The 25,241-nt window shown below is 27.0% G+C and overlaps 1 protein-coding gene across 1 annotated transcript; it reads left to right on the forward strand.

Annotated features, from left to right (window-relative positions):
• Positions 1 to 1,998: 1,998 nt before the first annotated feature.
• On the forward strand, positions 1,999 to 25,234 carry LOC100204364 (zinc finger protein 567). The gene is made up of 6 exons (XM_065788470.1): positions 1,999 to 2,233; positions 2,484 to 2,636; positions 4,117 to 4,245; positions 11,077 to 11,293; positions 11,392 to 11,423; positions 24,281 to 25,234. Exons 1-6 carry the CDS (start codon positions 2,144 to 2,146, stop codon positions 25,040 to 25,042), a joined length of 1,383 nt encoding a protein of 460 aa, XP_065644542.1. The 5' UTR covers positions 1,999 to 2,143; the 3' UTR covers positions 25,043 to 25,234.
• The last annotated feature ends 7 nt before the right edge of the window (positions 25,235 to 25,241 follow it).

The following is a 25,241-nucleotide window of genomic DNA, read 5'->3' on the forward strand; positions in this document are numbered from 1 at the left end:
AGTTTTCGGGCATGCCCGAAAACGATTTAAGAATATTAAACGAAACCAGAATTGTTTAATTTATTAGAAAGCAACCAAGTGAGTTTTAGGAAGTGAAGATCCTAAGGACACAACTGAGGACTCAACTGTTGAATATGTCATTACCAGTAATACCGACTAATTATGTAATTTATTTTATGTTATTAAAATTGTATTTTCTTATTTAAATGTAAAAAAAAAACTATCAACAAAAAAATTTTGCCTATTTTTTTTTTTTTTTTTCAAATAAAGTAAGTGTATTCTTAATTTACTCGTTTTATTTTAATCATTTGGCATTTTATGATTATTATGCTTATAATTATATTATAAATAAGCTAATTAATAGTTTATTTTTGCATTAATAATTTTTTCCTCCTAGATTGTTAAAACGACACATTATGCGGCGGTTTACAAAACGATGAAGAAAATAAGTGCCTATCAATAAGGGATAGGCGCTTATTTCTTTCTTTTCTTTTTTTTTTTTCTTTCTGTATTTTTATATATTTAACATGGCATGTTTTTTAATAAGAAGGAAGTAATTTTTACAGTGTAAAAATGATAAGAAAATTTAATAAAATTATAAAGCGGAGATACCATAAAACTGCAAGCCGATATCAAGGAAGCATTGAAGTAGTCGCACACATGGTTCATGTCTTTTAATGTCAATAAATGCAAATTTATGCATGCCAATCACACAACAACGAAAAAATCAACTGCAATCTACACAATAAACGACACCGTTGATCTACTGCACTATTTATCGTGCACAATATCTAAACGAGATCTAAGCCTTGTAGCGATTAATGATTTAACCGTAAGCTTGGCATGTTCAAGAGTGCTTTTCAAGGCAGTAGTCTTGTACTTTAGCATTTTATACTTTATACGTTTGTCCTCATTAAGAGCTTGAAAGCAAGTACAAGCTTGGTCACCATATCTAGCTCAAGATACAGTCAAACTCGAGCAAGTTCAATACAAGCCTCGAAACACATCATTGCCATAAAGCAATTGCCCTACACTCAGCGACTATCAAGACATAACCTGACAACGCTAACCGAATGACGAGCACGAACCATCTTTACTATAATAACTTAACTGCAATTTGAAATCTAAAGGCTCTCTTTTCATCACAAAGCAATCTAGCATGCCGCTCTTCATAAATAATTCTTAAATTTTATTGATTGTGAATAAATTAAAATTGATATAAGATGCTAGTTTTAAATCAGACTGCTGGGATAACAATACAACAATACAATTATATCATTTCATAGTAAAATGATATAAAACTGATATTCAAATAAATTTTTACTAATAATGAAGTTTTAATTTAAATATCACCTCTCTTACCACCCAGTGGGCACAGTACGTTTTTAAAACGTTCTTTGGACGTTTTTATTTGGTTTAAACCTTATAAAAACGTCTAAAAAACGTTTTAATAACGTACCGTGCCCACTGGGCAAATGCTCTGAATCCACCAAATCAAAAAAACATCAAAATTCCCCTTGTCCCAAACCCCCCTCCTTTACTAGATGGTCTGGATCCACCTCTGTTATAAAATCATATTGGGTTTACCCTTGTAATCTAAAAAGATAGGGAGCGATTTTCAATCGTTTTTTGTTATTTGTAATCTGTAACTTACTCTTGGTAAAGAAATATATTGAGTTATTTAAAGTTTGAAGAGGATTTTAATTGGAGTTCTTTTAGTGAGATTCTACAAATATTGTGCTTAAATTCTAATTTTAATCTATTTTATATTCCTCTATCCGATAACTTGATGGTAACGCAAATATATTATTTTGTGCAAATAAAGTATTGTACCGTTGCAGCGTAATCATAACAAATTTTTAAATCAAGATGAAATCTATTTTTATCAAGAAAACTAGGCGATATCCTCCGCGAATGAGGGCGTAAAATATTCTTATACGTGCGCTAAAGCCTGCTAAAGTCGGCACCATTTTGGCTCGCTTAGTTTTTAACTAGTTATAAATTTATTAGTTCTATTGTCTGGGAAGTATTTTTTCGTATAATTCGACTCTTAATCGGAATCACTATCATTGATGGAGTGACTCGAATCTTCCTTAACGCCAAATACAGCGAAATAAGAAAACCTTTATCGACAAATTTAGTTATGTATGAAACTGATCATCAAGGAAATAAATTGTTCATTATGCGACCTGGAGGCCACGATATAAAGAAAGTTGTTGATTTCAGGCTAGATGTTAGTATATTTTTATTTGTTTATATTTGAAATTTATTTAATATCATTTTATTTAAATATTTAATCAAGTTTATTTCTTAATGTTTGCTGTCAATAAAATTAGCTACCCTTTTGGTTTTTGATTATTTTTTTATACTGCTTAGTAATGTAGGTATACTTGATATGGAGTGCCATAAACCTGAAGCAGTCAAAGATGTTTTTATAATATATTTTTTTAAATTGTTTGATTTAGGTTAAATTTTTTTTTTAGAATGGTAAGAGATATTATAAAGTTAAATGGGAGTCATCTTGGGAACCTGAAGATAACTTATTAGATTATCAGGTGTTTCTTGACCAATTTTGGGATTTTGTTAATCGTGTAAAATCTGACCAGAATCTTCTTAATCAACCCCAAAGAAAAAAGGTTTTATTTTATTTTAATCTTAAAAGTGGTGCATACTTTTTAAAAATTTTTTAGTTTTATTATTAAAGAGTTTTTGTCCTTTTAAAATAAGTTTTCATTCTTTTAATAATTAATTTTTTATTATTGAAAATTTTTTTTGGCGTTTAAGGTTTTGTTGCAAAATTTAAACTTTAATGACCAATCGCACTTAGGCTCTCAGTGAAAAATCAGACTTGAATTGGCATTAAATCTATTTAAGTTTTAGAATAATTTAACAGAAATCAATAAAATTCTGAACCACAATTTTTTAAGAGTTGCATTGTATGAACATGTTTTGCTATGTTATTTTACAGAAATATGTATCAACAAAGATATTTTTTAAAAACTAGAAGAGTTTAACTTTAATTTTGCATGATTTCTTTTTAATTTTAATGCACATTTCTTTTGATTTTATTGATATTGACATCTTTGTCGTACTTACTGCATCAAGTTTATTTAAAATGCCATTTTTCTTACCTATTCTCTCATCTTTAAAAACCTTTTTTTGTCAAATTTCATTAGAAAAAAAGTTCGCCCAGATACCTTACTAACTTATCCAAAATAGCTACACATTGTCTTCTTTAACATAGCTATACACCCAGGTAGGGGAGGGTATTATTTAGTATTTGTTAGTATTTAGTTTTTTTAGCCATCCAACTTAATCATATTTGATGTTGGATGTATTTAATGTATAAAATATGCAAATAAAAATCTAAAATTTTAATAAAAAAAAATTTTTAATAAATTTTTTTTTAATGTTTTAAAGGGTGTTGTAGATGCTCTTGAAGGGTTTACACATTTTATATACATTTTATAAACATTTTATTATACATTATACACATTTTACATACATTTATAGTCCTTTATAAAATCTTTCTTTTGATACCAAGTTGTATGCATTTTGATAAAAATTGACTTTGATTGTATGCATTTTGATAAAAATTGGTTTTGATAAAAGTTTATGACATTTTATGTTATGACATTTTAAGAGAAAAACTCAAAGTTTGCTCACAGTTTCTTCAACAAACCCATATATCAAAAATATTGTACTTAAAATGTCATAGGTTTTTGTAGAAATAATCGATTTTTATAATTTTTTCACCTTTAAAATACTGTATTGAAAATCTTAAGTCACAAAAATAAAAATTTTGAGTTGATTCCATTTATATCGTCTATTTAAATATTAGACCAATTTAAAAATTTTAGGTCCTAAAAAAAGACAAAAAAAAAATCGATTTCTGTTGATCTGCAACTAAAAGTAGTTTAGTTTTTCGTTGTTTTCTCAAAATGAGTTTACTCTGACATAGCTTGTTTTGCAAATAGGCTCCTCAAATATATCAATCTATGTTAAATTATTTTAAAAATTTCACATACATACATAAGTTACATACATATATACGTATATACAATATAAAAATACTGTCATTGGTTTAATGTAGTATATATAATAATTAATTTTTAGCCCCGAATTATTATCACAGATGTAAATAATCATTTTAAATCAGCTAGTACAAAGTTTATGTTAAACACAAGAGAACACATTGAAAGTGAAACTGTTTCACTATATAAAAACAGTTCCTTAGAAAACTCAGTAAGTATTATTGCTTTTAATAATTTGTTTATTATTTCTAAAGTTTTTATGATATAGATTACAGTTGTGATTTTTTTTTTGTTCACACTGTTAAGAAGGCTATCTTTCTTACATACACTAAAAGTTTATCAGATTCATACATATCAGATTTTATCTTCTGCTAGATAAGTTTTTTACAAAGCAGAAGATAAAGTCTGATATCAAAAACACCACGGTTAGGGAGCTTCGTCTAGAGATTAAAAAATATTATATGCTTTCTTAAAAATCATGGTAGTGATTTTGCTATAGTTTGCTTAGTGGTTGCTATGGTTGTTTTTAAAAATGATCATAGCAACTGAGGTTAAATGGCTATATCATTAAACCTGAAGTGTTATATATAACATTTATATAAGAGTTATTTTTTTGTATTTAATGTTTTATCTAGGTTAAAATGATTTTAAAAATTAATACTTTTAAAACAGCAGAATTGGTTGATATATTTGATCTTAAAACATATTGAAGAATAATTGGAAAAATAGTTGTTCAATTTTTACAGTAAAAGTTTTTAATTTAAATGGTTTAAAGAGGTTATACTTTTAAATATATTTTAAAATATTTATCAATTAGCATTTTTTTAGTAAAAACGGTTTTTATTTTTAAAGTTGCATCAATATCAACTTGGAAATTCCTGATGCCACCTTGCGGTAATGGGGGTGGGGGTTGCATGAGTATAAAATTGTATCTTTTGTGTATGAGTTCGTAATTGTTATTTTTTAAACATATTATCCTAGTCCTTCATCTATAATATAGGGAAACTTTAATAAATAAGAGCGCCAATCAGGGTTGTTGTGCCAGGCGGTGTGACGGCTCTTGGCGGCGCTGATTATCTTGTTTGGAGTTTAAAATAGCGTAAGTTACTGTTATAATTTACAGCTTAATAATTTAAAGTTTAAGTTGCATTTATAACAAGCAAGTAACATATTTAAACTCTTAAGATATTACTTTTAGTAATTGTTTTTACTTAACATGATACTTAAAAAAGTAAAAGTAAAAACGTAAGAGTAAAAAGCGAACAATATTACAATATTTAAATCACTTTAATTAGTCATAGAAAACTAAATACATTCATGGTGAAGATAAATGTCATGGTGACGATAGTTTTAGTTGTAGTATAGGGTAATGAGCAAGTAATGTATTTAATACTATTAAGATATTACTTTTAGTAATTTTTTTTACTTAACATGATACTTAAAAAAGTAAGAGTAAAAATGCAAATATTACAATATTTAAACAGCCGTTTTTAAAATGCCTTAGGATGCTTATTACGTATTTCGATAAAAATGCAATTAAAAAAAAATTATTAGTAGAAACTCTTTGTAAAACATCTTTTGAAACTAATAACTTTTATGAATTTCTTTCTCTGAATTTCTTCAAAAATATTCATTTGATAATATTTTTATGATTTTTAAGGCGTTTTGAAAAACGGCCGCAGAATTAGTCATAAAAAACTATTTATGTTCATGCTGTCAATAAAACGTGTTATTTTTTAAGAGTATTTAATTGGTATTGTAAAACAACAATAAAACAAACTGCAAAGTTGTTATAAAAACATAAAGAGCTTGAATTAATGTAAAACAACTTTGTGACACTTTGTGACAACAGTTTATTACATTAATAATATAAAACAAGTTTAAAATAAAACGAAATAAATAAATAGAATTGCTCTAATTAACAAATTAAAACGTTATTGTCATAAAAATCTTCAAACTTCATATTTGTGCAAAAAAACATGTTTTAGACCATGTGAGTCTACAATAGACCAAACGAGTAAGATCAAAACAAAAAACCATTAGATATCACATTTTTATAATTTATTGTTTCTTGATATAGCGTACTATTTAAAAATTAAGTATTGAGTTTTTCATTCAAATGGTTTGTGGATGTTTCATTCAATTAATTTTTTTCATTCAATTTCTTCAGTTTTTTTCATTCAAATTGTTTTGTAATCCATCCAGTCGGCATGGTGTCACTCCGTATTAAAGGCATTGTTTTAGAATTAACCATCTTGAATTGGTGGAAAACAAACTAAAAAATCAGTTGCGGTTTGTTGAGTTACTTATTTTTTTAAATCCTAAAAATTTGTTGTGCAGTTGCACTAACAAAAATAAAAATAAAAACTTGAGACTTTCTAAAGATGACGTGCTTAAAAGAAAGTGGTTGAATATGATAAATCATGCTGTAGATAGTAGTGCATGTAGCAAGCAATGCTTTCTTAAAATCTTGTAATGTTTATGTTTGTTTGTCACACTTTATTAATGGTTTGTTACTTTTAATTTGCATCTTAATTTAGTACTGGTAAATAAATATTATTACTTTTTATGACCTAAAATAACCAAAATAATATGTAGACAGCAATGTAAGGCGTCAATTTATTTAGACAGAGATCTAAAAGTATGCAAAATTAAAGTAAAATCACCTAAAAGACTTATATATTGCAGATATCTATTTGCTGTTTCTTTTGATTAACTTTTAAAGTAATTGTAGGACATAAAGTTATTGTTAAATAATGTTTTTTTATTATTGCGTATAAGAAAGAATAGTTTGTTTTCCCCCAATTAAATATGATTACTTTTGATTTCGCGATATAGTCACGTGGTTCCGACTGTATGGATAAAAAGTGAAATAAAAAAAGTTTGGTTTAATAAATCAAATTATATATTCTCTCAAGTTTTTCAATTTCAAATTTCAATCGCACAATTATTTGAATAAGAGAATTTTAGAAGACTGAAATTCTTTTTTTCAAATAGATTTCTTTTTAAATAAAATTTCTAAAAATAACTTGCGTATTTATAAAAAATGTTTGATCTTGATATCGCTTTAAACAAGATATAAAAAATGGTATCATGTTTTTTTATATTCTATTCGAGATTTCCTGTTTATATATATTTTTAGTTAGAAGCTTATGTGTTAACAACATGTAAAGACATTTATATGGCTAATAGAAACATTTATATGGCTAATAGAAACATTTATATGGCTAATAGAAACATTTATATGGCTAATTTTTGCGAGTCTTTTAGTATATTAAGTAAATTTAATAGTTGAGTTGCTGTAAGTTATCATAGAGTTTCCTTTGAATATCTCACTGCAAATGATTGGCAAATTGAGTCCACAATATTGAAGGAAAGATTTTCGAATGCTAAAACGATTCCTGGTACCCAAAAACTTCATTGCTTTAATCCATTATCTACGAATGAACTTCAAGAACAAAATTATAGTTCCAGTTCTGTGTCAAGAATTGAAAAAAATATGTCACAGAATGTTAGCCAGCTCAACTTCAGTTCATTTACTGGTTACATGGTTGTAGAGTATGATGAACATTGATGGATAGGTTGTGTGTTGGAGAGCAATCCAGAAAAAAGAGAAGTAACCATGAACTTCCTTCACCCTCATGGTGCAGGTCAATTTTTCTCCTTCAGAGATCCTCCGGACATTTTTGATCTTCTGCTAGCAGTCGAACCCAAAACTACAACTGGTTGGTCATACTTTATTACTTCTTAGGAGTCTGAAGGAGCAACTAAAGCACTAATCTTGCATCATCATTAACTATTATAAAGCTTTTTTTAATTTATTATTAGCAAATATGTATTGCAATGAAAATGGTGTAAATTTTATACTGCATTCAGTACTGTACTGCCATGTAGTTAAAACTGCTAAATAAGGCATTTTTGTTACTTTTCAACAATATATATATATATATATATATATATATATATATATATATATATATATATATATATATATATATATATATATATATATAAATATAGGCCAAGTGCTACCAAATTATAGTATATTTGGTATACGGTAGCTATTATATAACCTAGGGCCTATGTTCAATAAATTACCTTAAAATACTGTATAATTATAAGGTATTAAAATATTTAATTTTTAGAACCTACTTATATTTTAGTATTAATCATAAAGCTGTTAATGGGAATCCTAAAAAGATTTTTTATGGGGCATCCACAATAGAAAAAGCAACGTGTAAAAAAAAATTATGACCTTTGACTTTTGCCATCGACCAGGGTCTAAGGTCAAATGACCAATAACTTTTTTTCTATTGAACTTATCACTTTTTTGTATAGACACAAAGTTGTTTGTCTGTGCAAGAGCTTCTATTTGCCACCAAAATCAACTTCCTAAGTATAATAGAAAAAGAGTTATGACATTTTAAATAACCAAGGTCAAGTGAAAAGGTCAAAACTTTGAAAGGTTATATCTCAGGAAATAATTGACCTAAGTCAAAAAAATTTACATGTTTTTCTTCTGTCCATATGCCCAACATGTGAGCCAATTTTCATCAAAATCCGAGTCGGTGATGTTGAATTGGACCAAAAAGTGGCTCCACTTGATGTGGAATGCCTCTATTCATTAATATTTTTGTAAAAAATTATTAGCAGTGATTTGTTACTTTATTTAAATGCGTTTCAATAATATTAAAACAGATCAAAAGTAAAGATCAAAGTTATTTAATTCAAACAGTTTGTCTTTTTTTTTTTCTTCTCAAAAATATTTCTAATTTTCGAGTTAATTAACTTTAATGATTCTTATATAAAGTTTTTTAAAAGGTCACTGTCGTCGCTTATAAAATTTAAATTTTTTTTATTAATATTTTTACTTTTTTTAATTTACTTATAAAAAATATCTTATATGATTAAATAATATAAATAAAAGTTCATGCAACTTTCAATGATAATTTAAGTTTTTTTTTCAATGATACGTTAGTAAAAGTAAACTTGTTGAAGTTATTTATTTTCAACGTAATTAAAAACCAATTTTTCAGCACACTTTTTGAAACCCGTGGTTAAATCGTAAAAACAAAATATTATTTGCATGGTCATATAATGACTTGAAATCCCACGCCTTCCTGGCCAAGTCTGTATATATATATATATGTATACATATACACAAGTCTTTCCAGGAAACAAGTGTGGTTTTTTTGTCTTGTATGACCAGGTCATTGTCGTTTGCAAGTTTTATTATATTTATCATTGCAGATAAAACTAAGTTTTAAAAACAAAAAAAAGCAAAACTAATAAAATAAGAAATAAAAAGAAAAATTAAATAGAAAAAAATAATAATAATTTAATTTGTACTGTTTTTATTTTTGTTTCTTTAGAGTGGTTCTTATTTTCAGCAACAAAATTAAATAAGCCAAAGCAAAAAAAAAAAAAAAACCAGCTTTAAGTCTACATTAAAAAGAATGATTATCCTATATTTTATTTTCATTTTTTTTTTAAAGAGAAAAACAAAAATATAAGTTGCAATGTGTTAGTAAAATATATTTGTATAATTTCAATGAAACAAATATATATTGTCCCTATATGAAAATGTCTATATAATGCAAGCATATACTTTTTGTATTATATAGTTATATTTATTTCTTTGAATCTATACGCATGTTTAGCTTATTTGGATAAGGGGTTGACTTTGTAAACGGAATGATCATGGTTTGACTTCCACCTCTTCCTAAATTTTTGTTTTTTTACACACGCGTAGAGCCGAACGTTAAAATGAAACATGTGTCCAGTAAAAAATTGCGGATAAAAACGTACAGGAAAAGAAAAGTAATATAAAACAAATAAAGCTATGTGTAGATGGCATGGCCTAACTAAAGCTTAAAAACTATGTATATATGTGTGTGCATCTTACTTAGAAAATACACCAAAAGGTTTAAATGTTATAAGAAATCTGAATGTGATAAGATGTGTATCATTCAAAAACATACAACAAAAAGATTTTTTATATACAAATAAGAAAAGATAAATGGTTGCAAAGCAAATATATGACCAGGGATATTCAAAAGAAAAAGAAAAAAAATTGGACAGTTGTAGGAATCGAACCACTGTTTTTTTATAGGGATAATATATACTTGGACATTAAAGATATACAAATATATTTTACAAACAGATGGCAATTTATATTTTCGCTTTAAAAAAAAAACAAATAAAATATAGGAAAATCATTCTTTTTTAATGTCAACTTAAAACTCTAATTTTTTTTTTTTTTTTTGCTTAGACTTTTTTTTTCGAATTATTTTTCATTGCTGAAAATAACAACCACTCTTAAGAAACGAAAATAAAACAGTTCACATATTATTTAAATTATTAAATTAAAAAAAAAAAAAATTTCTATTTAAGTTTATTTTAATTTCCTATTTTGTAAGTTTTGCTTTCTTTGTTTTTGAAACTTTTTTCAGCAACACTTAATATAATAAAACTTGCAAATGATCTGTGACCAAGTTGTCCAAAATAAAATACTCATGCGTGGACATACAAGACAAAAAATCTCACACATTTCCTGGGAAGGCTTGACATATACATACATACATATATACATATATATATATATATATATATATATATATATATATATATATATATATATATATATATATATATATACATATACATATACATATACATATACATATATACATATATACATATATACATATACATATATATATATATATATATATATATATACATATATATGTATATATATATATATATACATATATATGTATATATATATATATATATATATATATATATATATATATATATATATATTGTTTATATTTTATTATTTATAATATTGTCCTTAAATAAATTTTTGTAATTTGTTAAATTTAAAAACTAATGCATAGTTGTTTTTAAACTGTAAATTATTTTATTTTTAAAATAATTTATTTTATATCATCATAAATAAGTGCCTTCTTGTATATATACTTAACAATTAGTTGTTAATTATTTAAACTAATTACATTAGTTTAAATTTATTTAGGATAATGAACACAATGATCAGGTGGAAAATGGATTTTTTACCCAGGATCCCCAGCGAACATCAAATCTCTCAAAATCTACTCCCCAAATACTTATTAAAACTGAACACAATGAAATCCCTCCCGATCGCCCAACTATGGTTGGGAGCCTGCCAGAAAAGTTTTCTCCTTCACGAAACTCTACCAATAGTAGAAGCAATCTCAACACTATGAATACAGGTTTTTATTTCTTTTTAGTAGAACTAAATTTTTTTTAAATTTTTGTGAAAAGTATTTGAAATCAAGTTCAAAAAATATATTCTATTATTTAAATTTAGATTTAATTCAAGGAAAAGATGAAAAAAATATGGTATGTACTTGTTTATCAATACTAAGCAATATTTTTATGTTTTGTTATATTAAATTTTAGTATTGGCAATTGACCTACATGATAAATTTATTAAAATGTCAGTTTTAATATTGAATGTCAAATTTAATCCCTGTAATATATATGTATTTTTTAAAATTGTTTTAAATCATTTATAGTTTTCATGTTTTTTTAAAACACCCACACTGAATGCAGAGCACATTGAAAATGTTTCAAAACTTTTTATTTTGCCTACAAAGTTATCACTACATTACTACATTATTCTTAACATAGTCCCCATTATTATGATAATATCAACACATTATAATGCATTTACACCTGAGGGTTTTTACAAGTAGCTTCAAGAGTTTGTCTCTAGTAGAAACAAGATATTTACCAGGCTTATTGCATAAATTGTTTGTTTATTTTTTTTTTTTTTTTTTTAATTAGTTTAAAAACTTTAAACATAAAATCTATATTTCAGCTTTTTTTTTTTCTAAAGTATGTACATTAACCAACATATAAGGTCTCTCTATCAAACAAAATTTATCTGAAAATGAAAAAAATGAAGAAAAAAAAAATGTATATCACTACTACAAAAATACTACTTAAATTGTTGCAGATTGTTCAAAAAATAATTTAAAAATTCAAAATTATTGCTAATAATTTTTTTTGGGGATCTTTTTTGAAAGTTGCTGGCTCTCATCTCTAGTGCAAAAACTAGGTTATCTGGTTTGGCTCTACAAACCTGAACATATCTAAATTAATTTAAACAAAATAAATTTAAATAAGTTTACCCTGAGATCCACGTTACTGTTGTATTGTAGATTTATAATTAGATGTTGTTTTGTATGTTGTATATAGATTTATAATTAGATGTTGTATTGTATGTTGTATATAGATTTATAATTAGATGTTGTATTGTGTGTTGTATATAGATTTATAATTAGATGTTGTATTGTATGTTGTATATAGATTTATAATTGGATGTTAACTTTTAATTTATTTTTTTAATTGTATTTTTGCATAAAAAGATTAACTAATCTTTTTATACAAAATTCTTTCCGAATAGTTTTCCCAAAATTTCTCATTTGGATCCCTATATATCTGCAAAAGTGTTTCTTTACAAAATGGCTCAAAATGACTGGAATTTATTTTAATTATTTGAAAGAAAAAAAAACAACATTTTCATTAAACAATTAATAAAAGTTTTTTAAAAAAGAATAATTTTAAAAATTTATAATTTAAAGTTCTACATCAGCTTATGTTCTCAACCTTTTGTTCCTAACCTTCTGTTCTCAACCTTTTGTTTACTGCCTTCTGTTCTCTTGTTTACAGCCTCCTTGTTTCTGCCTCTTGCTTACAGCCTTCTGTTTTCAATTTTTTGTTCCCAACCTTCTGTTCTTATTCTTTTGTTCTTAACATTTAAATTTTGCGACAAATTATTTCTGATTTGAGATTTGATTAACTATTTTTATTAGACAGTTTTATACAATATGAGCTTTTCAAGATTTTTTCATCCAACAATATGAGCTTTTCAGATTCTTTCATCCAAGTTACAAAAGGAGTTTTTCAAAACAACCCATAATGTCAGCAAGATAAATAAGATATGAATTATTATTTCAAAATAATCACATTTAAATACTCCATCGATTTGCTTTTCATTTAGCTTAAAAATTGTTTCCAAAAGGTTTTCAGCACATAGGCATCTGATAGCGTTATGTAATGATAATCTTTTCTTTTTTTTCAGCATATAGATCAGAACAAATTTTATAGTTCAAGTGTCGCATGACATCTACTTAATTCCTTAAATATGGCTTTCTCTTGTTTGCCAATGTATGAATGAAATAGTGTACATCAAATATATAGAAAATTTTTTTTTTTTTACTTTACCAAACAATCTAGATTTACTATCTGTCATGGCAAGTGACAAAATAATGTTTGAAAAGTATATATGAATATTATGTTTGAAAAGTATATAAAGATAATTTTAATGAAATTAAAACAAATTTTTATAGTGAAATAGTGTAATGATACAATTTAAAAGTAATCGTGTTGTTTCTTTTTTTTTCTTTCTTTGTGTTTTTATAATTTATTATATTTTGTTGCAAATACTCATGAAAATGGAATGACTACAACATGGGTCATTCCATGCCAAGTGGTGCAAATTTTAATGAGGTCCCTCATGGACCATCTCAGATTTTATTGAAATTTTTTGATTTTGTACATATATATGTTAAAAGCATGTTTTGAAAATTTTACTTGAGAAAACGCTATTTAAGTAATGGGCTATTTTGCATAAAATTTCACTCTACAAGAAAAAAGGGTTTTTTCATCATTTTTAACAGCCAATAACTTTTGAACAAGTTAGTTTTATACTTCAATTATTATAAGATAGCAAGTGTGCTGTGGATACTTTGAAAAAAGAAAAAAATATTATTTCTGGCATCTTAACTTTTTCCATAATGGCGGGCTAAAGTTGATTTTTTTGTTTTAAGAATAAGTTTTTTTGTGATTTTAAAGACCTTAATCTTAAAAACTAGTTACAAAGTTAATACAAGTCAAATTGCCTGCTGATCTACATGTGGTGGATAAACATTTTTAAAAAAATCAGTTGATTAAAGAGCTGCATTCAAAAGTTATAGGTCTCCAAAATGAGTCAGATCGAGATTTTCGTAAAATTGATCTGTGATGCAAAGCATCTGTTACCTAAGATGGCACTTTTTTTTTTATAAAATTTTTTATACGCATCAATTAAAGACTGTTAATTATTAAAAACCAAAAAAATTAATGGGCGCTTATTTATAACCCCCAAAAGGTAGTCTCTAAAAGTCAGGTAAATTTTCCATAAAATTCTGAAATTGACATAATAAATAAATGCATTGAATTATATAATGTTATTTATTATGAAATATCAATTAAAAAATATCAATGCTTAAAGCCTTTTAATCCCTTTAGATAAAGAACTTTTAAATCCCAATAGATCGTCCCCTCCCCTCTGTCCCATCCCCTCTTTATAATGCAATAATTTTTTTAATGAAAAACAAACAAAATGTTTTTAAGAAAATAAACAAAAATAATAAAATTTACAAAAAGTTAAATTTCTCAAATAATAAAATAATCTCATTGATTTCTTTTAAGTCAATACTATAAAATCTTCCACTGTTTGACTGGACTTTAAGAGATTGCACTTTGCATAAAATATGCATTAGAGGTACCCAACAAAGATCATCTCTGCATGGCCACGTAAACTTGTTACATAAAGACTTTTTCATGAATTTCATATTAAGATCTTGATGCTCTTCTGAAATACTAAGAATATTTCCTAAATACCATTGCGCATCGTAAACGCAGGCCACATATTCTCCTGGTGAGTAACTGGAAATTTTATTAATATAAATTCTGCAAGTAGAAAAATCCGCATTAGTGCAAATAATATCAAATGAGACTCTTCTTATTTTTATTGAGGTAAGTGACATTGGGATAAAACTGTGGTGGTTTCGTGTCCCAGGTATTGTCGAACAAGAACGATATCTCTCTTCCAAATTGAAGTTTGTAGTATGTGTTTCTATTGAAACTTTGTCAACAACAAAAAAAGATATTCCTTTGACGTGTTGAACACACCAGCTGTACATTTTGCTTGGTGTGTCAATAGGATCGTTTAGTGATTGTAGACTGGCTCGTGCAACAAGACGTTTCACTGTTCCACCAACACCATCACAAGGGCTTTTACCATGCGATGTTGCAAAAAAGTGCCACTCTGCAGTCATGTCAAAATCGTGTTTATGGTAGCATAAGTTGATAAGATTTTTGTAATTTTTATATTGTGATGCAGCTCCATCACTAAAATAGATAATGTGTTCAAATGTTTGTAATTGTTTAAGTTTATCAATAACATTACCGATAAAGCAATGAACAGCATCTGTTCCATGTTTCAGATGATCTGATATAACACAATAACTTTGACTATCAAGTTTTCCATCTTTTATAAAATACGCAACAAAGGGGTGCACAGTTGCTTGGCTGTTATTCCAGTGAAAACCTTGCATTGCATCTTGTATTAGAAAACTATAGTTTTCTGCAAAGTCAAGAAGAACCAAAGCTTGATTTTCTTTTAAATTAGTTTTCAAATGTTGGTAGTAGGTGGCTTGACTTTTTGATATAAAATGATGCACTCGTAAACTATCTAACTGTTCATAAACCATTTCAATAAATTCATCTAAAGGTAGAGTTGCTGGTACTAAAGTACATTGGTAATTTGATTTTTGCCATTGATAAAAGTTAACTTCACTAATTTCTTTTTCTGTAAACAAAGTGTCAATGTAGTCTAACAAAACCTTTTTAGCAGGACATTTATCGCAGCTATGCAGCATACAATCTCTATTTTCAATGCTACAAACCATTAATTTTAATAAGATTTTGTAATCAGAAATTCCAGGAATTTTCTGTACAAGGAGCTTTACATTTTGATGGTACTGGCAAACACAAACTGCATGCAGACCAGAAGTACCACCCACAGGAATGCACCACTTGGGCCTTAGCTCACAAAATTTTGAAAATCCAACTTTAAGATAATTATATTTCTTTTTAAACTCAATATGTAGCTCTTTCATATTGACTAGTAGAAGGCGCTTTTGGATATGTTGCTTTTTACTATCTACTTTAACTAAAACAAACACTTTTTTTTCCTGGACAAACCCTTGAATATTCATCGCATTCGTAGAAATTAACAACCTCTGTAATTACATCTTCGCTTAGTTTTCTACCCGATTTTGGAGAAGGTTTTGATAGTATTCCACTTTTTTTACTTAATTTTCTGGCTTGTACTACAGATCTTTTTGAAGTAAAAAAAACTTCTGAGTTTTCTCTATTGACCAACTGTCTGGAGTGAGTGTAAGAAGTGTGATTTTTTCAGAATTTGACAATGTTTTTTCAAATTTTGATTTAATTTGAGTCATAATATTGTCTAAATCTGTGTTTGTTTTTTTCAAACATTTTTTTGAGGGTGATTCAATTCCACAAAGTGCAGCTATTTCTAAACCTAGCACATTGGCAACAGCCTTTTGTGTATGAGCTCTTACGCTATCAATTTTACGCTTTCCATATGCAACTCTATCTTTTTTTGAAACAAGTTTTAGAGGTGAGCATCCAAAACTTGCAATACTTGAATTAAGATCTTCTTTTAATGTATGGTTGTCAACATAAATTTCTTTTTCTTGGAGTTCATTTTCTTTTGTATTATGTTTGCAATTCAGAACTTTTCTGCAACTAGTGCAAATTTTTTGACCAGGTATTAAACCAAAATCTTTGGCATATGAAAGACTGATAACTCTAAGAGAATCTAAAAAATAACGGAAATAATTATTAAATATTTTTTTATTTATTTATTTAGTGTTATTAAGGTATTTTTATTAAATTAAGATATTAAATATTGAAATTTACTTTTCACATTTTTTGCGTGCTTGTTCAACAGATTACAACAATACCTGCGATGTTCATTCTCATACCTCGACAAGTAAACTTTCTCGTGATAGCTACAAATAAAATCTATGGGATTTATTTTGCTTCTCAAAGAAATAAGCTCTTAGTTTAGTTTAGACAGTTCTTGGTAGCGTTTACTTTTATTAGATAGATAGCACTGTTCATTTAATGCTTTACCAATACAGCAAGTAGAAAGCTCAGGCATATTACTTATTATTAATTAGTTCTAAAATACAACAATTTATTTGGTTTTATTAGTACTTTTTAGATTGACATACTAGTAATATAGAATTAAATGAAACAATAACTAAACTTTTAAAAAGTAATAATTTTTTATGGAAAATTTACCTGACTTTTAGAGACTACCTTTTGGGGGTTATAAATAAGCGCCCATTAATTTTTTTGGTTTTTATTAATTAACAGTCTTTAATTGATGCGTATAAAAAATTTTATAAAAAAAAAAAGTGCCATCTTAGGTAACAGATGCTTTGCATCATAGATCAATTTTACGAAAATCTCGATCTGACTCATTTTGGAGACCTATAACTTTTGAATGCAGCTCTTTAATCAACTGATTTTTTTAAAAATGTTTATCCACCACATGTAGATCAGCAGGCAATTTGACTTGTATTAACTTTGTAACTAGTTTTTAAGATTAAGGTCTTTAAAATCACAAAAAAACTTATTCTTAAAACAAAAAAATCAACTTTAGCCTGCCATTATGGAAAAAGTTAAGATGCCAGAAATAATATTTTTTTCTTTTTTCAAAGTATCCACAGCACACTTGCTATCTTATAATAATTGAAGTATAAAACTAACTTGTTCAAAAGTTATTGGCTGTTAAAAATGATGAAAAAACCCTTTTTTCTTGTAGAGTGAAATTTTATGCAAAATAGCCCACTACTTAAATAGCGTTTTCTCAAGAACCATATTAGATATTGATGTAAAATTTTCAAAACATGCTTTTAACATATATATGTACAAAATCAAAAAATTTCAATAAAATCTGAGATGGTCCATAAGGGACCTTTGCACCACTTGGCATGGAATGACCCACATAGTTGTTTACATAAAGTTTAAAGATCTCAGTGTTATAATTATAGTAATATTGTTTGCTAATTACACACTTGCTAGTAATATCTTTGTAAGATTTTTAATTTAATATGATACACATAGTAATATAAGTAGCTGTATAAATTGCGGTAGTGGTATAGTGGTGTAGAGTACTTGCTTTATAAGCAAGAGGTACAGAATTCCCATTATATCCATGAAATATAGCACTTAACTTGTTTCTCTCTTCAGCATCTTTGTTTGCCAAAGTTCACATTTTGGAGTTATAGAATTGAGATAGGAGATTATAACTACAATTAACATTTTTAAAAACAAGACAAAAAAAGAAAGTAATCTTCTTGACTATAGTTGCCCCCTCAACCTTGAATGGGAATATGTAATAAAAAGATATTTATTAGATAAAAAAAGTGCTTTAGTTAGTATTTAATATTAAAGTACTTTTTCCAACAAATACGTCACTTTTAATTACTTTTGACTTTTGTCCAACATATGGGTGTTGTCAGAGAGTTAAAACCATTAATTTAATTACAAATTAATCGTTTTTTAAAAAAACCGCAAAAACACAAATTTAATTGACCAGAATGTTTTTAAAAACATTCTGAATGTTTTTAAAACATTCTTAATGTTTTTAATAATATAAACAATGTTTTATTTTTATTTTTTTTAATAAAATGTTTTTATTTTATTTATTTTCAATAAAATGTTTTTATTTTTATTTTTTTACTGTAAATTATGCACAGAGTGTTGCTACATCAACTATCTTATAGCCTGACTCACAACAAAGTGGTGCTGCATCGACTGACAAATAGCCTGACTTGCAACAGAGTGATGCTACATCAACTGACAAATAACCTGACTCGCAACGGAGATTTGCTACATCGGCTATCTTATTGCCTGACTCGCAAAGGAGTGCTACTACATCGACTGAGGGTTTGGTTGGGGCAGGCAGTCTATCAAGTAATAAATAAAAAATTCCGGTCTTGCATTTTAATTTTTACTTTTTGTCAGCAAAATACAGAAAAACTTTCTGACAACCAGTTAACTAAAACATTTTAATAATAATTTTTTAATGCAGATGTTTGGTATTAAATCTAGTGTCAAATCATGTTTTAACCATTGTTCTTGGAATAACCTTAAAACATAAATGCAACCTCTTAAACAGTGCATTTAAGTAAACTAATTTATTATAAAATAACTTTTTTAACTTTAAAGAGATTTTATTTATTTATTTATTTTTTGCTGGAGTGGGGAGGAGGAAGGATATATAGGATGTGACTGGATCCCGGACCCTGGCTAAATATGAGACTTTTTACAAATCTGGCTTCGACTCCAACAAAATTATAAGATTTAGCAGAGGTTGATAGCTGGAGCTGGGAAAAAATTCATGATACATTATTTATTACAAATTTATGCATATATTTACTATTTATTAAGTACTGGCATATAACATGGATATGTATGGTTATAAACGTAAATAATTGCTATTAATTTATATTAATTACATACAATATCCTTATGTAACAAACTTTAGTAGGGCAGAGTTGCTGAAATTGGAACACCTTAAGAATAAATATTTTTTAACAGAACATGGTTTAACTATAAAACATTTATTATTTGAATAATACAATCAGACAACCCTACTAAACTTTTAAGCATAATTTGATTTAATTGATTGCACTGTTATTGGAAACAAGGCTCGAATTAAGTGATCACAAATTTCGATATTTGGAAAATTTCAAGTTATCAAATTCTTAGTTTATTAAAAACCGTAAACACTTTCAATGAAACTGTCAATTTGTTATATTGCAAAAATTATTGAAAAAACAAAACAAATTTACTATTGCAAAAATAATAACAGTCAACTTACATATTTTAAATTATTGTTTATTTAAACACCAGGTAATTTAAGGATTAAAATTAAAAAAAATATATCAATTACTAAATGTCCAAAAAATTTGCGCGGTAATTTAAAAATTAATTAATAAGAATAATAGTAATACTTTTTGTATTGATATTTTATATCATAATTCAAGATCAATATAAATATGTTTTATTGAATAACTATTGAGTTGAGAGAGAGTTGTAACCACAATTAAAGTAGCCTCTCCGACTGTAGTGGCCTTCTTGGCCTTGGGAAGGTGATTTTAAAAAAAATTTTAATTTAGATTTGAATTTAAAAACATTAAAAAAAAAAAAATTAGAAAACTTTGATTTCTTAATCAGAATTGCTTCTTTTTAAAAAAATACTCATAAAAATCAACAGAAATCAATTTAAAGTTATTTTTGTCTTTACAGTGACAATTTAAACAATTTATTAAAAACTTGTAATAAGACTAAAGTTGCCTGCAAAAAAATTAATTGAAAATCACTAAATTCTTCTATATTATAAATTTAAAATCTTTTAATAAAGTATTATTTTGAGGTTTATGGTTGTAACTTTTTATTTTTAAATTGCACCTAAACTATTTCTTCAACCCTTTGATTTTATCACTGGTTAAGTAAGGAAAACAATTTAAGTGTTCCAATTAAAGCGCTGTTTCAATTTTGCAAACTCTTCTCTATTTATAGTGTAATATTTGCTGAGAGAGTAGATGATGATCAGATAGATGCGTGGTGTTACTCTAACAAATGAGTTGGTTTACAGATGATTTAGTTACCAGCATTTAGAGGGGTATCAGCTTTAGAGAAAGAGGTAGGGGTAAGAGTATGAAAACTTGGAGAGAGTTGCATTTAGTATGCACGAGGTTTAGTTAAGAAAGGAAGATGCTTGAGTTTATATTAGAGAAACAGAATAAATTGGGGATGCTAAAGTGATGATGGTGGTAGTAGTAGTAGTAGTAGTAGTAGTAGTAGTAGTAGTAGTAGTAGTAGTAGTAGTAGTAGTAGTAGTAGTAGTAGTAGTAGTAGTAGTAGTAATAGTAGTAGTAGTGATGATGGTGATGATGATGATGATGATGATGATGATGATGATGATGATGATGATGATGATGATGATGATGATGATGATGATGATGATGATGATGATGATGATGATGATGATGATGATGATGGTGGTGATGATAATATGTCACACGAGTATCAAATAAAAATAATGTATTTTTAGGATGTATCAATGTTTATGCAGCCCCTGTTACAATCCCAGCCCTGGTTATCTTTTATCATACTCAGCCCCTTTCAAATATCAACCCAGTTTCTTACTATGGGTATAACCATAGTAAGCAACCCTTAATTCCAGGGTTCTAAATAGATATAACTTATTACTATATGTAGCAGCAATAAGTTGTTCATAGGTGTAATTGTTTTTGCAAGAAGTTTGAGTAATGGCTTGGGTGTCCGCAGGAATTTTTTAGATGGAAAACTTTTAAATATCTCTAGGCATTAACAGTCTTTACTTACCTCCCAAAGGCTCCAAAGGGGGCTACTAGAGTCTAGGAGACAATTTTTTTATTTTGTTTCTCTCAAACTTAAACTCTAAAACACAAAGCAAAAAAAGGTGAAATTATGCTGCACAGAGAAGCAGGTACTTCCAGAGGCATGAGAAAGGTATTTCCAGGTGCATATGATGGATTTAAACCTCAAACCTCTTGATTTTGAGTCAAGTGTTTTACCACTAGTCTACAACCGCACTTTAAGTCTAAGATTTAAAAGCATTATTTGTACAAAACAAGCCAAAATTTTCATGACTTTTAAAAATCATAACACAGTTTTAAATTCCAGGGGAGGGAGAATCATAGATTTTGTCCCTAATTTTGGATGCTCAAGAGTATTGGGTGTAGTTAGTGGTACAAGCATAGGTGTAAGTAATATGCTTAAAATGTATTTTTTTATTGTATTTTTGTTAGACATATTTGTGCATATTTTCACATGATTTGTCTACAATTTCTTGGTATGATTTTTTATAGTTTGGTCATCCTCCAGTGAACGATTACGAAAAGTCATATCAAGAAATAGTGGACGAATCTGGACAGCCCATGCTTTACTTAACCGGACATCCGAACAATCATGGTAAAAAACTTGACTTTATTGTTAGTAAACTAAATAACAAAGAGGATCAGGCAAGGAACATTGAATCTCCAGAACCGAAAAGCCCAAATCTTCACCTGGGAGCTCGTACTATCTTTCCGAAGAAAAAAAGAACTCCAACTAATTGCAAGATATGTTTTAAAGCTTTTAACTATAAATCTAACATGATTCGTCACATGAGAGCCATACACAAAAACAATGATGTTACTTCAGTTTCCATATCACCAACGAACAATACTAATTTTTCTAAATTAACAAAATATGAAAACAGCATGGTAATGTTAGACAATACGCTGGTTTCTCCTAATAATTTTGAAGAAAGTCTTTCTTTTAATGAAAATATTGATTCAACATGTGCTAACTCGGATAGTGAAAATGATAAAAATGACAACAACGAAATAGACAATAGTGAAGCTGAAAATGAGTTGGAAACAGATTTATCTCAAAATATTAAGTCTGAATATAATAATAGACAAAAAATAAATTCGGTAACTACAGACAATTCTACTTTGTCAAAATCTTCTAGGAAAAGGAAAAGTCTTTCAAGTTGCAAAATTTGCCAAAAGCAGTTTAATTATAAATCAAATATGTATCGTCACTTACGTGTTGTTCACAACAAACAAAAGACTTTGCATACATGTTCTATGTGTCCGAAAACTTTTACAGAAACATCAAACCTTAGGAGACACTTACTTAATACTCATAAATTATAAAATATCTTACTTATGTTGCTGTAATACATGTTGTTTTTTTAAGACTATGCTTTTTATAATTATTTGTTGATTGTGTGACTATAGTATAGGTGAAAATTTATATATCAAAGTTCATAAAATGTATAGATGTTTTTTGTTTTTTTTTACATTTATCTTTTAACTTTTATTTTGAATGGTGGTTTTTTTAACATATTTTTTACATTTCAATAATCATCCAACTACATAGTCAATATTTTTTGTATTTTTTAATAAAAATAGAGGTAAAATATATTAAATATGAATTGTGAATGTTTAAATCACTTAATATGAAAAAATATTTTATGGTTATTTGGCGCTTTGATTTATTTCTTTATATTATAACATTTATAGCTATTTAAGCAAAATAATAGCACTCTCATGAAGAAATAAGTTAACAGTCTGTTTTATAGTTATAACTAAGAATAGTGTAAAATATACAACTGATGAGAAAAAGAAGAAAAAAGGAATTATAATAAAAAAACGAAAAAATATGTTGCTTTCATAAAAGTCCTAAACCCTTAGTTGATGTATATACTGAAGCCTTTGCAGATCGCTATTTCAGTATGTCTTTATCAATCATGTTTCATGCACGGTACGCAGCAATGTGTGTGTGTGTATATATATATATATGTATGTATGTATATATGTATGTATACATATATGTATATATGTATATATATACACACACCATGGCCGACAACACAAGTTTCAAAGTAGAGAGGCACAATTATCAATTTCTAATTTAAAAATTTTTTTAGGTATCAACCTGGATTTCCAAAGAAGAGAAATTATATAAAAAAGTTTTAAAAATTATATTTGTTTTTTATAAAACCATCTCTGAAGAAAAAATATTTTTTTAAAAACCATGAAAAAGTTATTTATGTTAGTTATATTAAAAAACCATAGTTTTTATGCAACAAAATTTGAATTAATAATTTTGAAACGCTTTTTAAATCTTCCACAAGATCTTGTGTGTTTTAAAGATTTTTTTACACAAAGTTAAAAAAAACAATGATAATAAAAATTTATATTGATACAGATCTATTTTAGGTTCAGGTAGGTTCTTATGTAGTTCATTACCTATTAGTTGATATATATACAGTAGTTCCTTGCCTAACCTTTTGGAACCACTCTAATAATGATTTTAAAAAGATATACTATTTACATATAGCGTGATATTTTTATTATAACTTCTTAATTTGTTGATTCTCAAAATAAAGGTCTCAGTAGTGCAAATGAAATGAAAATGTAGTGCTTTTAAATAAAATCATATGAAACATTCACTCTTAATAACTTATAATATATTAAAAATTTATAACATAGATTTAACAAAGACATGGTAAAAATGGTAAAACCTGAAAATGTTGCACACCATAAAATAATTATTTAAAAATAAGTTGGTTGATCAGAAAAATACAAATATGAAATTTGTTTAGGTTGGTGATTTATTCTTAGGTGTTAAATGAAACTTTTGACAAAAATTTGATTGAGCTATGTATTTTTTTTTTTCTATCATTGACCTTTAAATTTTTAAATGGTAATTTTTGCTTTTAGTTAATCTGTGACAAGAAGTCTCATCAATGTCCACAATGTGGGAAAATATTCAAAAGACGTGATGTAATGATTCGTCATGAGCGCACACATACAAACAATTTCTGCTATTTTTGCTCATGTTGCGGTCGTGGATTTATGCGTCGCTATGTTTTGCTTAAACATCTCAAGCGTGAACACAATACTGAAGACCAATCAAAAGTTTTGTCAACTAAAGTTTCTAAAATCTCAAGCTCCCCTGATGTTTTTATTGGTTACGGCTCTGATGTTACATTATCTGAAAATCTTGGTGTTGAAACAGATGTATATAAATATATGAAAAATAGAAACGTCAGCGATGATTTTATCCAAATTCAAACTAATTATGAACCCAGTGAAGATGACCAAAAGTCTCTTGATGAAGAAGATTCTGAAAAATCTGTATCAAATAAAAAATCAAAAGATTCAAATTATGGCATAGATGAACAAGATGAAACTAATCTAACATTAACAGAGGACGGTATACATATACCAGAGAGTCATAAAAATGAAGCTGAATTGTTTGTATTGAAGAGTTTGTCCTTAGGAGATAATGAAGAAAAGAGTTTAATAGATAAATCATTAAAGTCTAAAAACGTTTATGGTAATAAAAAAGAAGAAATGGGCAATCAAAGTTTATTAGTAGCCATCAAAAATGAGAGGTACACATATTCTCAGGACTTGAATTCAAACCCTCAAAACTTAAATTCTCAGGACACAAATACAAACTTTCGAGACACATTGTGATTAATGTTATTTCTAAAGATTGTGTAAACACAAAAATACTGTGTTTACAAAGACATGCATTATAATAATATAAATATATCATTTTTTCAAAATTAAAGTATTTATAGCAGCAGCATTTATATGTTTATTTTTATTTACTTATTGTTATGAACACATTCCTTTTGTTATTTTTCAATACCTTTTTTTTCCTTATTAATTT

Source organism: Hydra vulgaris, chromosome 01 (assembly GCF_038396675.1).
Source record: "Hydra vulgaris chromosome 01, alternate assembly HydraT2T_AEP".
In the NCBI taxonomy this organism is placed as follows: Eukaryota; Metazoa; Cnidaria; class Hydrozoa; order Anthoathecata; family Hydridae; genus Hydra; species Hydra vulgaris.

Excerpts from the sequence above, each read along its gene's own strand:
- LOC100204364 (XM_065788470.1), top strand. The coding sequence starts at position 2,144 with ATGTATGAAACTGATCATCAAGGAAATAAATTGTTCATTATGCGACCT. Across the intron at positions 4,246-11,076 it reads ACAGTTCCTTAGAAAACTCA|GATAATGAACACAATGATCA; the intron begins GTAAGTATTATT and ends AAATTTATTTAG. Across the intron at positions 11,424-24,280 it reads GAAAAGATGAAAAAAATATG|TTAATCTGTGACAAGAAGTC; the intron begins GTATGTACTTGT and ends TTTTGCTTTTAG.